The 13,141-nt window shown below is 45.5% G+C and overlaps 1 protein-coding gene across 2 annotated transcripts in view; it reads left to right on the top strand.

The window, feature by feature from the left end:
* Window positions 1-13,141, top strand: part of macrod1 (mono-ADP ribosylhydrolase 1) — a 59,355-nt gene extending 46,214 nt beyond the window's left edge. The window contains exons 6-11 of one of the 2 annotated variants that reach the window (XM_048231103.1): window positions 5,905-6,026; window positions 6,874-6,904; window positions 8,469-8,542; window positions 10,693-10,774; window positions 11,406-11,446; window positions 11,965-13,141. In XM_048231103.1, coding sequence (XP_048087060.1) covers window positions 5,905-6,026; window positions 6,874-6,904; window positions 8,469-8,542; window positions 10,693-10,774; window positions 11,406-11,446; window positions 11,965-11,976 — 362 coding nt within the window. In that variant the 3' untranslated portion in view covers window positions 11,977-13,141. The remainder of the gene's footprint in view (window positions 1-5,904; window positions 6,027-6,873; window positions 6,905-8,468; window positions 8,543-10,692; window positions 10,775-11,405; window positions 11,447-11,964) is intronic. The other variant, XM_048231104.1, reaches the window with a different exon arrangement.

Raw genomic sequence — 13,141 nt, 5'->3', positions numbered from 1 at the left:
GTATCGACTCTGTATCGATAATGCAATGGGACCAGTTAGTTCAGTCATTTGGGTCTCTTGTCCGCTTGGCTACTTGGCTGTTTATCTACAGTTGCTAGGCCAGGCCAGGACATCAAGGGGAGTCCTCAAAGGAATGATGGGTGCCATGCGTTATTTGGCAGATTATCACCTCACCTCTCATAATATTATGTCTGAGTTCTGTATGGTTAGTGAGTGTGTGTGTTGCATTAAATCTGAAAATCAGTTTTTTTGTGGGTTTGTGTGCTGTTCTTGTGTAATGTCTTGTGCAATTGGAGGCACTATGCTCAGAAAAGTAGCTATTACTCTGAGATGTTTTTTTTAATCTAACTTACAGTGTATATATTTCTGACTGAGTGTGTGCTTCTGTGCTGTGCCAGTGTGTGTGTGCATGTGTGTGTGTGTGTGTGTGTGTGTGTGTGTCATTAAGCAGCCGGTTGTGAAGAGGTGCTATTAGCCTCCCCACATATGTTCACTCTAGCTGTATCACGAGTGAAGAAGAGGATGAAACGCTGAGGAGAGTGAGAACACAAATGTCTCTCAAGCAACATGAGTCTCTATTTATCTCCAAGGTTATGCTCAAGCAACATGAGTCTCCATTTATCTCCAAGGTTATGCTCAAGCAACATGAGTCTCAATTTATCTCCAAGGTTATGCTCAAGCAACATGAGTTTCCATTTATCTCCAAGGTTATGCTCAAGCAACATGAGTCTCTATTTATCTCCAAGGTTATGCTCAAGCAACATGAGTCTCCATTTATCTCCAAGGTTATGCTCAAGCAACATGAGTCTCAATTTATCTCCAAGGTTATGCTCAAGCAACATGAGTCTCCATTTATCTCCAAGGTTATGCTCAAGCAACATGAGTCTCCATTTATCTCCAAGGTTATGCTCAAGCAACATGAGTCTCCATTTATCTCCAAGGTTATGCTCAAGCAACATGAGTCTCAATTTATCTCCAAGGTTATGCTCAAGCAACATGACTCTCAATTTATCTCCAAGGTTATGCTCAAGCAACATGAGTCTCCATTTATCTCCAAGGTTATGCTCCGTCCCTCCTCGCTTCATTATGCCCAGGAATTATTTGCACATAAAAACAAATTCCTCCTAAAATTAAGTAATTAGCTCAGGCTTAGATAAGAGCAAAAAAAAAAAAAAAAAAATGTTTTTTTATTTCCACGTGCTGATTGAGGCAGGGCTTGTTGCAACTTGTTAGTGCCTAACAAGGTGGTATTTTTAGCCACGGCAAGTCAAGTCTATTATGGTGCAGATAACATTTTTCGAAACAGTCACAAGAAAGCGCAGAGGAAGAGGGGGTTGCAGGGAGAAAGAGAGGTACACAGAGCGAGCTTTGTGTTCCGAGAGGAATTTAAGATCAGGTAGGTGGCTTATCGACCCAAAGGGAATTAGTAGAGTGTGGTGTGTGAGAAAAAAGGAACAGAGACACAGCCACACACACACACACACACACACACACACATACACACATACACACAGGCACAGCACCAACCCACTGTGGCAAGTCCCAAAGCCAACCTGTGTACCAATACAGACCTAACCGGAGGGGAAACAAGCAGACAAACAGCAACAATCGTTATGGAGGAGAGAGGGAGGGGGAGAAAACGAGGCAAGGAGAAAGCTTGTCAGCTTGGTGCTGTGCACACACACACACACACACACACACACACACACACACACACACACACACACACACAGACACAAACACACACATACACAAATGCTCCGAATGGTCTCATTTCCCTCAGTGACCAATTAACACTAATTAAAATCCGCCCAGGCCAAATGAACACCCACTCTCCTCCTTTCGTCAAAGACATAACTTATCCCTCTTTCGCTGTCTTTCTCCTGCCCTCTCTTTTACCGTCTCATCCCCTCTCAGCTAAGACAGCGTCTCGCTTAATACCCACCTCCAACTGCTTATGTACGACCTCTCAATAATTACCACTGTAGCATCATGGATATGGATATAGTGTTCATGAAAACGGAAAATATGCATTAAGTATTAAGTATGCCATCCTTGCTGAAAGAAATCATAACCCTCTGCTTTAGTTAGTCTGCAGTCGTGTGTGTGTGTGTGTGTGTGTGTGTGTGTGTGTGTGTGTGTGTGTGTGTGTGTGCACTTTGTAAAGGTCCGAGCCAAGACAAAGACAGACAGGAGGGGTCAAAACAGCCCTATCTTTGGGAGTTTTCAGATGGTAAGCGCTTGGGCCCCTTCTTCAGGACTCATTGTGATTCCCCGGGGACCCCCTTTTAGTCTTTGTGCTTTGCCCGTCACATACTTTAAAAGTCATTTCACCTGCTCCTGCGCTCGGGAGGGGTGAGGCGAGGCGTGGTGTGACTCCTCTAGGAGGCCCCTGTGTGTGTGTGTGTGCATGGATAGGGGCCCAGCACTGTATTTTGTGACATGTCCCGCTCCATTGAGCACGAAATGAAGGCTGGCACCAGAGGACCGGTCCAGCTTTTGGAACACCCCTCCCCTCCTCCCTTTTCTCTTTCTCTCTCTCTCTCGCTCTCTCTCCCTCTCTACTCTATGCCACTGAGAAAAAGACAGATAGGGGGAAGAGACGAACAGAGAGAGAAAGGAGGAGAGAAAAAAGGCAGGCAGGCCCGGAAGTGTCAAGAGACAGACAATAGATGGAAAAAGAGCACAGAATGTATACATGAGTTATAAAACACAAAAAAGGGAAAAAAAGAAGAAAAAAAACGTTCTTAGGTTGGGGGTATTGTTTGGAGGCAGGCAGAGGGAACGGGGAGGGTGGAAGAAGCCAGAAGGAATGTGTCAGAGAACGCGCCGCACAATAGGGAGCGAAGGAGAGAGGGAGAGAGAGAAACGGAGGTAGGAATAGTCAAAGAGTGAAAGAGGAAAATGCATCGGAAGAAAAGCAGCTCTTCAAAAAGTTTTCTGAGGTCAAGCTGTCATGGTAAATTGTAATGCTCTGGTTTGTGAAGAGAGAACCAGAATAGGCAAGTTTGCGTGGTGTGTGTGCTTATGTGTGGGCACATGAGATTTTCCTCCAAATGTTTAGTGGAAATGAGAAGCCCTCTGTTTCCATCATAAAAGAACTCTTCCAGCTGCTTGTTTTTAATGTGCTGATAATTTTTGTGGGATATATGTCAGGGTTTAATCTTTATTTATTTTATCTTCAATTATTTTACATGCCCAGGCATCCTATCAGCATACTAGAGGTTTATAATTTCAATTGCTTTCACAAGTTCTTAATATAAAAGCTGAGGAGACTATTTTGAAGTGGGAGAGACTGGATGGACTATGATAATATTTCTGTGGGGGATCTGATTTGCTGTCCTACAAGGTATTGCAACATACGCTCTTGCAGTACTGACCATATAACTGTGTTGTGGCTCAAGGGGCTGCAGTCATTCTCTAATCCTTACCCAAACCTACACAAATGTACAAAAAAAACTGATGTGCAGACACACACGCAGACACGCAGACACACAAACACTCACACACTCACTCACACACTCTGGCCTACACGTGCTCACAGATTTAAATGGAGCAGAGTAATGTCAGCATGAGTTCATTTGTACAGGATTTATGGCCTCTGGCCCCTAGCCTTTAGCCAGCCGCAACCTTTAGCTGCACCTGTGTCAAAAGCCATTATGTCATTCGCCGTTTCTCTCTCTCTCTCCCTTTCCCACTCCGTCTCTGATTGGGACTCTTTCGTCAGGACTGTCCGTCTCACTAAATCTCTCTCTGCCTCTGCCCGAACCCTTTTTTTTTATTTCCTTTGAGATATTCCCCCTCCTTTATACAGTATATGTTCTCCACAAAAAGCTTTATGAAGCATTTTTTTGCTTTATGAGCATAAAAAAAATCTTTATAAAAAGCTCCAAATAATAGGCTTTTAAGGATTTTAGTATTTCTGTGACTTTTCTCTCTCTGACTTCCTTTTCTCTCCGTCTCTCTCTCTCTCCCCTATGTAGTCTTTTATTTCCCAGCGCTTGTCTTCCGCACTTTCAAGGGTTTTATCCCCTTTTATTCCTCATCATTTCACTCGCGTTCGTCTTTTCAAATCGGCCTTTCTTTTCTGTGCCGGGTGTTGTCCTCTGCTGGCTGCCCAGTGTGCATTGTTCCCTCGGCTTTTCTGTGCCGCCGAGTGTCATCACTCCCCATCGGAGGGCCGATCACACATCCTTACAGACTCCCTACCCTTTTGTCACTCTCGCTCCTTTCCTTTCTCTCTCTCTCTCTCTCTCTCTCTCTCTCTTTTTCTCTCTTGCTTGTTGTGACCTTTCTGGTTCCTCCTTTCACACCCCTCCTTCCTTGCCTTTTCCTGTCTTACTCCCTTAATCTCTTTTGAACTGTCTCTTCCCCTTTGCCTCACTCCTTATTCCATTCTTCCACTCTGTCACTGTCTCTCTCTCCCCTTCTCCCTCTCTCTGTCCCTCTCTCCCTCTTTCAGTCTCTCTCTCTCCATCTCTCTCACCTTCTATCTGTCTCTCTCTCCCTCTTTCAGCCTTTATCCATCTCTCTCTCTACCTCTATATCTCTCTCTCCCCCACACTCTCTTTTTCCCTCTCTCAGTCTTTCTCTCTTTTCCTCTCTCTCAGTCTTTCTCTCTCTCCCTCTTTCAGTCTCTCCCTCCCTCCGTCTGAGTAATGTGTGTGTGTGACTGGGCTGATGTATGGCCCGGGCGCCGGACTAAACAAACAGGGAGGCGATCGATGCTGTAAACACAGAGGAGAGGGGCAGTAAATAACCCGCCGACCGACAGGACGCGCCAGCTGAGGTGGCGAAGGAGAGGCTCTCCGAGGCGGAGAGGGAGAGAAAGGAGAAAGGGAGGAGGAGGAGAGGAGGAGGAGGACAAGATGGGAGACAGGGGACGAAGGAAAAGGCCAAAGAGCATCAGGCAGGCGCGAACAGGGAGGTCAGGGAGCGAATGAGACGGACGCCGGGCGAGGAGAAGGAGGAGGGGGAGCAGGGAAGGGTCACACAGCCACGGGAAGAGGAGGAGGGCGCGAGGATCACGCTGGACATGAAGAGTGATGGACCAGGGGACTGCAGAGGACTGAGGTGTGGGAGGAAGGTGGACCGAGGGAGAGGAAAAAACAAGTGGTGAATGAGATGAATGGACAGAGCAGCACAGGGTTGTCCAGAGGTTACACAGAGTTTGTATAGACGTTGTAAGAGTGACAGGATTCAGGAACGGCGAAGGTGGCAGAATTGCCAGCGGAGGAGGATCAGAAGTCATTACAGGACTGACCAGATATGCGTGGAGGATAAATAGCCTATTGCTGACCTTGAGTTGTGATGTGACTGACAGGAAGAAGACATAATTCCCTTCTGAAATAATAGTGTCACTGTCACCCAGCAAGTCAACTTTAATATGTCGTTCTGCAAGGCCAGTCGAGCCGTTTAATAATTCCTGCTCCTCAGTGGCAACACTGAAGGAAACTTCAGAGACTAATTACACTTGCTCGATTTACATTTTCCTTCTCTTTTTTCATCAACTCTGAGACTCGAGATGATATATTTATCAAGCTCAGCAAAGTCATTCATTTCGCAGTTAAATTTCAAAAGTGAAATTTACATGGCCCCCCGAAACGCTCGCGCTAGATCTTTTACATGGCAAGCAGCAAGCAGATAATTTAGCTGACTTTCTCCTGACAAGCATGAGCTTCTCCACATCAAATCGACACTTTCCTTGACAGATAGACACGCTTTCACATCACATAATGTGACTGCTGAATCAGTTTCGATAACATGGATGTCGACCATGTTTTTTTGTGCTCCTTGCAGGCATCGTGTTATAAGTTAACGGTGTTGCTTTCCTCAGCTAAAACCCCTGTGTTATTTTTAGGGGGAGGTTAGTGTTGCTCTCACCCTCCTCCCTTATCCACACAGATGTGATTCACACAGTGGGCCCCATAGCCTATGGTGGAGTGGGTGACAAGGAGAGAAACGCCCTGCGAGACTGCTACCTCAACAGCCTCGAGACAGCTGTGCAGAACCAGCTGAGGACAGTGGTGAGACCAAGGGAGCTGACACACACAAATACACACACACACAAATACACACACAAATACACACACACATATATACATACACACGCACACACAAATGCACATGCACACACACACACACACACATATATACACATACACACACACACACAAATGCACATGCACACACACACACACACAAATGCACATGCACACACACACACACACAAACACACATACACACGCACACACACACACACAAATACACACACACACACACAAATACACACACACACCCAAATACAGGTGGAGAAGTGTCTAGCAATGCGCTTCTCTGGGTGCATTCACTGGTATGTTAAATATACTCTGATACACTTGAGAAGTGAAGATAATCAATGAAGACTTTTTGGGCCATCCTATTGTTTTGAGTTGAACTACTTTACCTACGTGAGGCTTTATATGAGATGAATATACACTTGGGCACATAACTATTTCTTTGGAGGTTTTAATATATACATAGATGTATATATTACATGTATATGCCACACTGTTTCAGAACAGAGACCACAACATATGATCCAAGATGCTATTTGTGCACTTATTGCAACATTCACTTAAAAAAAACAAGAAAGATAAGATAAAAGTTGCATTTATGTTTTAATGGCTACAGTCACTCTAGCCCAATAACCCGTCTCAGTTGACCTGTTAAGTGTCTTCAGAAATACGCCTTCATTGAAATGAAAAGGCTATCCTATTGTGTTAGTCACAAGGCTGCCTTTTAGAAAAACACTCAACCTTCCAGTCATATCTGATGCTTTGAAGTGCATCCTCTGATGATGTCCTCTTGTCCTCTATTGCTTTTCTTACACAGGCTTTCCCTTGCATCTCCACTGGAGTCTATGGTGAGTATGCAGACATAATCCCTGTGTTCTTTCACATAGTTGTTTTTAGCTCAGTTGCATCATTACACATAGCAACCATACATTGCTTACTATAAGAGGCGTAATGTGAGTGAACATTGCCGTGAGAGGGAGAGTGAGGAAGCGATAGAGGGAAGGTGATTGGCAGCCATTAACGGCACACGGGGGAATCTGAGGAATGGTGGAAGCGTCTGACACAGATCGTAGAGGCTGAAACAGAAGAACAAAAGGAGAGAGAGAGAGAGAGGGATTGAGATGGGCCGTGGAAGTGAGAGAAGTAGTGAAACATGTTTGCTCCTCCACTGGTGCCTTTCACGTGCTCAAGCCTCACTTATGCTTGAGTGTTTGCGCAGCCAGGGACGCGGGCAGATGTCAGTCGCCATGGCGGCAGGGGTTTTTGTTAGATTAAGGGTGAGATTAGACAGCGCGATTAAAAGAGATTACAAGTGAGACCATGTCCCTCTGATTTCGTAATCCCCCTTTCTTAGCGCTTCGTGCGGTGATTAGAGTTGAGAAGGACTCCTGGAGCTGACAGTTTTTTTCGTCTTTGAAAAACTCTTTTCTAGAGATGGAGTCCGGACAGTAAGGCCCTGCCCTGGTACCACATAACTATAAAAGTCACTGTACAGCTCCTCGTAATGTGATTTATTTGCCATAATACCTTTTGGGATGACATCATATGGCATGCTCTCTGTACTGTGTGCAAAGCCATATGCCCATAAGCCAGATGATATCTTAAGTGGAAGAAACAGGTAAACCTGTAAAAGTCAGTGAAATAAATATGGAGGACTAATGCTACAGAAATAAAATAACCTTTATCCTTCATTCTTGAGCCCCATATGAGCTGCCCTTAGTGTGAATTCAGCACCACGGCCTGTTCTGTGTGCTTTATATCTGGTGGATTTGCTGTGGAGAGGTGAGTGGCCGTGCGTGGGGAGACCTTATTATTTCCTCGCTGGTGACTGAGATCCGGGCTGAGTGTCTAAATAAAACACTCTTCTAAACCGGTACGCGCCAAGCCTTTGTACAGCCTCCGTGCAGCCTGCCTTTATAATGTGCCGTCTGCAGCTCTCTCGCTCTCCTTTGTGTGGGACCGCAGCGCGTTCGGAACCCACCTCCGCTGGGCTCTGTTTACCCTGATGTGTGGCCACCTCCATGACTCACTCCCCCTGTTGCATCATGGAGCTCTAGCGAGCACCTCTGTTGGATGAGCCACTGATTACAGGGACAAGTTGCAGCATTGCACATGTGTCGTACTGAGTTTTTATGCTTGAATGGAGGATCTGTCCTTTCAGAAATTCGTCCCTCTTGGATGTTGTGCTTGTATGAATTTTTTATGGGAAATGGTGTGTGTGTGTGTGTGTGTGTGTGTGTGTGTGTGTGTGTGTGTGTGTGTGTGTGTGTGTGTGTGTGTGTGTGTGTGTGTGTGTGTGTGTGTGTGTGTGTGTGTGTGTGTGTGTGTGTGTGTGTGTGTGTGTGTGTGACAAACATAATTTTGTGGCGCTGTGTGTTATGCGTGTATCTGCATGTGCATGTTTCCGTGTAGGGTATCCACCCGAGGATGCAGTGGAGGTGGCGTTGGCTACAGTGAGAGAATACCTGGATGAGCATCATGAACAGGTGTGTTCTTTCTCTCTCTTTCTTTCGCTCACTCTTTTCTTCCTTCCCTCCCTCCCTTCTTCCTCTCTCTCACTCTTACCCCCCTCTCTCACTCTCTGTGTGTGTTTGTGTGTGTGTGTGAGAGAGAGAGAGAGAGTGAGTGAGTTTCATAATATTTTTTCTCTCTTTCTCTCATCCCTCTGTTCCCTCTAGGTGTGTGTTTTGTCACTGCTGCTGCTGGCATGGTTTTCCCATGAACACAAGGGAAGAGAGTAATCACTGTGGGACTGTGTTTTTCAAACAGCACAGTGTACTCACAGCACACACACACACACACACACACACACACACACACACACACACACACACACACACACACACAGCATACACACACACACACACACACACACACACACACGCACACACACGCACAGCATACACACACACACACACACACACACACACACACACACACACACACACACACACACACACACACACACACACACACACACACAGTTTTACTGTACTTTTCATATGCCCATATAGGCCTACTGTAAACACGCGGAGCTTAGCTATATAATTGGATCATAACTGAGCTGCTGTCATAGTAGTAGAACTACACAAACACACATGTACAAGGAGAAGAACGCATGTGCACGCACACACACACACACGTGCACACGCACACACACACACACGTGCACACACACACACACACACACACACACACACACACTAATCCCTTAGATGGGAATGGAAAGAATACCAGTGACCAGAAAAACTAAACTCCTTCCACATACTTGGTCTGATTCCTCTCTTTCCCTCTCTCCATCTTTCACTCTCTCTCTCTCCCTCTCTCCATCTTTCACTCTCTCTCTCTCTCTCTCTCTCCATCTTTCACTCTCTCTCTCTCTCTCCACCTGTCTCTCCACCTTTCTCACTTGTCCCCCACAGCCCTTCTCCAACACCATTCCCATTCCTTTTTCTCTCATCACTTGTTTTTTTCCCTCTCTTTCTTCCTTCAACAACACTCCTCCCTCCTCACCACTCTCTTCTCTCTCTCTCTCCTCCCTCTCTCTCTCTCCTCCACCCGTCCTCTACTCATCAGTGGCTTTTTTCGCTGAGCTGTTCGCGCCTCCTGAGCGCCACTGATGTGTGGTGTGACAAAGACAGCCTCATTAAGGCATCCTAATTAAACCCCTAGCTTCTCTCCTCCACCAGCCAGGCCTAATCCCCTCCCATCCGCACCCCATCCGCACCCCACAGGCCCCTTGAAGGAGACGAGGAAGGGTGGAGTTGGGTGGAGGGGGGGTTGGTGGGGTAGTGAGAGGCAGAGACAAGGAAAAGGGGGATAGTTGCAGCAGGGGAGGGGGGTGGAGGAGAGGAGAGGGGGAGAGAGCCGTTTGATGGGGAATCAGCACGGGCACGTCCAGACAGCAAAGAGACAAACAAACAAATTGAAAATTCTAAACTTGGCAACAGGCTCTGTCACACGTTGTCAATTCAAGTCGTGCCAGTTTTGCTCCTTCATGCCCGCAGTCGGGGTTTGGAATGGACTTGGTGGAGACTGGCGAGTTTTGAGGGAGTGTGACACGCCAGTCAGGTGAAGGATGTAAAACGCATCCAAAATATACAAGGCCGTTGTTTTCAGCGAAGGTGAGCAGGCAGCCGCTGCTGTTTACTGGTAATGCCTTTAGTGCAGTCTATGCCTTGACCTCAAGCAGCGTCGCAAATCATTAGTGAATACCACTCATTACCTCTTCCATCATTGCTTTATATTAAGTGACCTGAATGGACCCTCAATGCAGCTACAGTGTAGTATAAAAAAACAGTATCCAACAAGCTATAGCAGCTCTTTGTATGATCTGCAACACTGCCTTTCTAGAACATTTGGTACAGACACAATGGAGTGTAATTGGGGTGGGGTGAGCTTAAGTGGAGGATGCTTAACTGTGTTGGTAGTAGGATATTTCAGAAGATGGTTATTTAACCATTATACGCCAGAAACACAGGAAATGACAGCAATGACATAAAAGTGTGACCCTTGTAGAAAATGAATTTCATTGCTCCTCAGTCTTGCATCTATTGTATCTAAATGATTGTGCTCAAATGGACAAATCTGGACAGTTTGTGAGTCATCATCTCAATGTTGTTGTTTGCATTCAAAGCTGGACCGGGTCATCTTCTGCGTCTTTCTGAAGACAGATGAGGATCTCTACCAGCGCAATCTCCCTCTGTATTTCCCTCAGGGTGAGTATCACCAGAGCGAGCCACTCACACACTTAGCAATATCTGCAAACTCATACTGTAGCCCCCGGGAGAATCTCACAAAGCATTCACTGACAGCCAAGTTATGTCTGGCCGGTTAAGGATTTAGCAGCTGCAAAGCACAGTGTTGCACCCTTGTTTATTTATTCAGAGAGGTACTTGCGAAACAATATGGGGTGACTCACGAGAGGTTTTCTCACCGCATGTCGGAGTACCTGATGCCTGTTAGGGTCACAGAGAGTAGGGCACTTCTTTTAATGTATGTCCAATGCACAACCATCTTACCACCAAGACAAACAGGGCTCCATAGAGATACACTGTAATTATCTTAGGCTCTTTTTGGTTTTGTCTTGCTGTCATTGTTGCCAACATCTGTCACAGTCAGCATCAACGTAATGCACAACCTGTAGCATCATTTACAGCCATTTCTAATAACAAATCACCCGCGGAAGTCATTTTTATTTCCTGAATGGCCTTTTCCAGAATAGCCGTCACGCTGAGTAATGTCATATAAAACCATGCATATCACATCACTACATGTGCTGGATTCTTTTGGACAATCTTTGCTTGTTTTCCCCCCAAAACCCCTCATGTCCATCCCTCCCCTTATCAGCTGAGTCTGCTGGCCAATCAGAGAGCCCCCCTGGTGGACAGGTAAAAGGCATGGCGTGCGCTAGTGCTTTGTGTTGTTTGTCCTTGTGTGTTTGAAAAGCGTAGTGCTCGTAGCTGGCTGTAGCTAACCTGTGTTAGAACGACAGCACGTCGGCTGTCCATAACCATCTCTTATCTCCCTTCCTCTCCGTCTAACAAACTACCCCCTGTGTCAGTATATTAGCGCTGCAATACACTTTCTGTCTAATTACACTGAAAAACTGATTTGTGCACCTGCGAATGACAGACTAATCTTAGCAGTAAATGTAGACTAATAATTGTCATAATAGCACAGTCATTTTTATAATTTTTGCTGGAGTAATAGACATGTCCATTAAACAGTCCTCAGACGGCGTAGTAATCCTGATTCTCAAGGGGGGGAATGTCTAGGGAGGGTGGGGCACCTGCGCTTCTCACCTGAGCTGATGGTCGTAACGATAATGGTACTGACAGGGATGATAATTAGATGAAAAGAGTTTAATCTGCACGCTTTAAAATCCCTGTTCATCTTCTCTCGGCAGGATCTTCTGTGAAAAGCAAGCTATGATTGCCTGTCACCGTTGCCGTGGATACGCTACGCCACCCATCATGGTTTTGCCTGACCTCCTCCTGCTCCTCGTCACCCACCCCCCACCCCCATCACCCCATCTCTGCTCGCTTTTTTAAAATGTTGTTTTCTTCTCCCTCTGTAGAAAAATCTGACGAACATGTGTAATTACTGTGGTACTGCTGGGAAATGCTTAGAGATGGAGGGGCTTGGCTGGGGCACAACACCGCCCGACACCTTCCTAAACAAGATGTGCTCGCAAAATACTACATAGGGTCAATAACAGGAATTACGCTCACAGTGTCGAGTGTAGCACAGGCTGCGGTTTTAAAGGAAAATTGGCAAAGTGAAGACCCATTGATTTAGTTTATACAATGTTAAGATGAACATTGTGCCTGGATGTTAGGTAGGAATGTTAGTATAGCCCTCACAGTATTAATGCAACTTGCGATTGTCACCTCAACGTTGGTGTTAATGAAGTGGGTATGAACCATTAAAATAGGTGGAATCTTTATGTTGACTTTCACACGCTTTTAACAAGTGTTACCTGATGTGGTTCGCACTACAAGGAGTCATCACTGACATTTCCATTACCGTAATTTCCCTATTAGCTGAGGTTTATACATTGATTTTGCAAAATTTCTTCAGCCATTGGGTTAATGCACGGGGGCAGTTAATATGGTATTAATATGATTTTGTTTTTTTAACTTGCATAAAACACTGTCCTGCAGCTAATACACAGGAAATTACTGTATATCTGTTTTCTACTGACCACCCTGTGTAAGTGCACAGTTTGTTTAATTCATGAGATTAATAATCTATCATATCCTTTAAGAGGGGTGATGTATTTGAGTGGATTTGAAGTGATGTTTGTAATATTAATAGCCAAAGATGTAATTTGTATTCTCTCATATGTGTCTACTTCAGCTAAATAAACACTTGGCAACATGTAGAGAGGGGATGCCTTATGGGCACATGTAAGTTATTGAACCTATTAGACCGGAGGAAATGGAGACATAGCTTAGCCTCTGTCCATGATCTCAACACTCACAAGCCTACAATTAAATAACTTTTCCCTCTCTGCTATTTCACTGTATGTCTGCGGGCTTGATGAAGGAGTCTCATTAAAGTCAATTCTTTTGGAAACGTAA

The sequence above is a fragment of the Alosa alosa genome, chromosome 21 (genome assembly GCF_017589495.1).
Source record: "Alosa alosa isolate M-15738 ecotype Scorff River chromosome 21, AALO_Geno_1.1, whole genome shotgun sequence".
NCBI classification, from domain to species: Eukaryota; Metazoa; Chordata; class Actinopteri; order Clupeiformes; family Clupeidae; genus Alosa; species Alosa alosa.
This window is presented reverse-complemented; position numbering and strand designations above follow the sequence as displayed.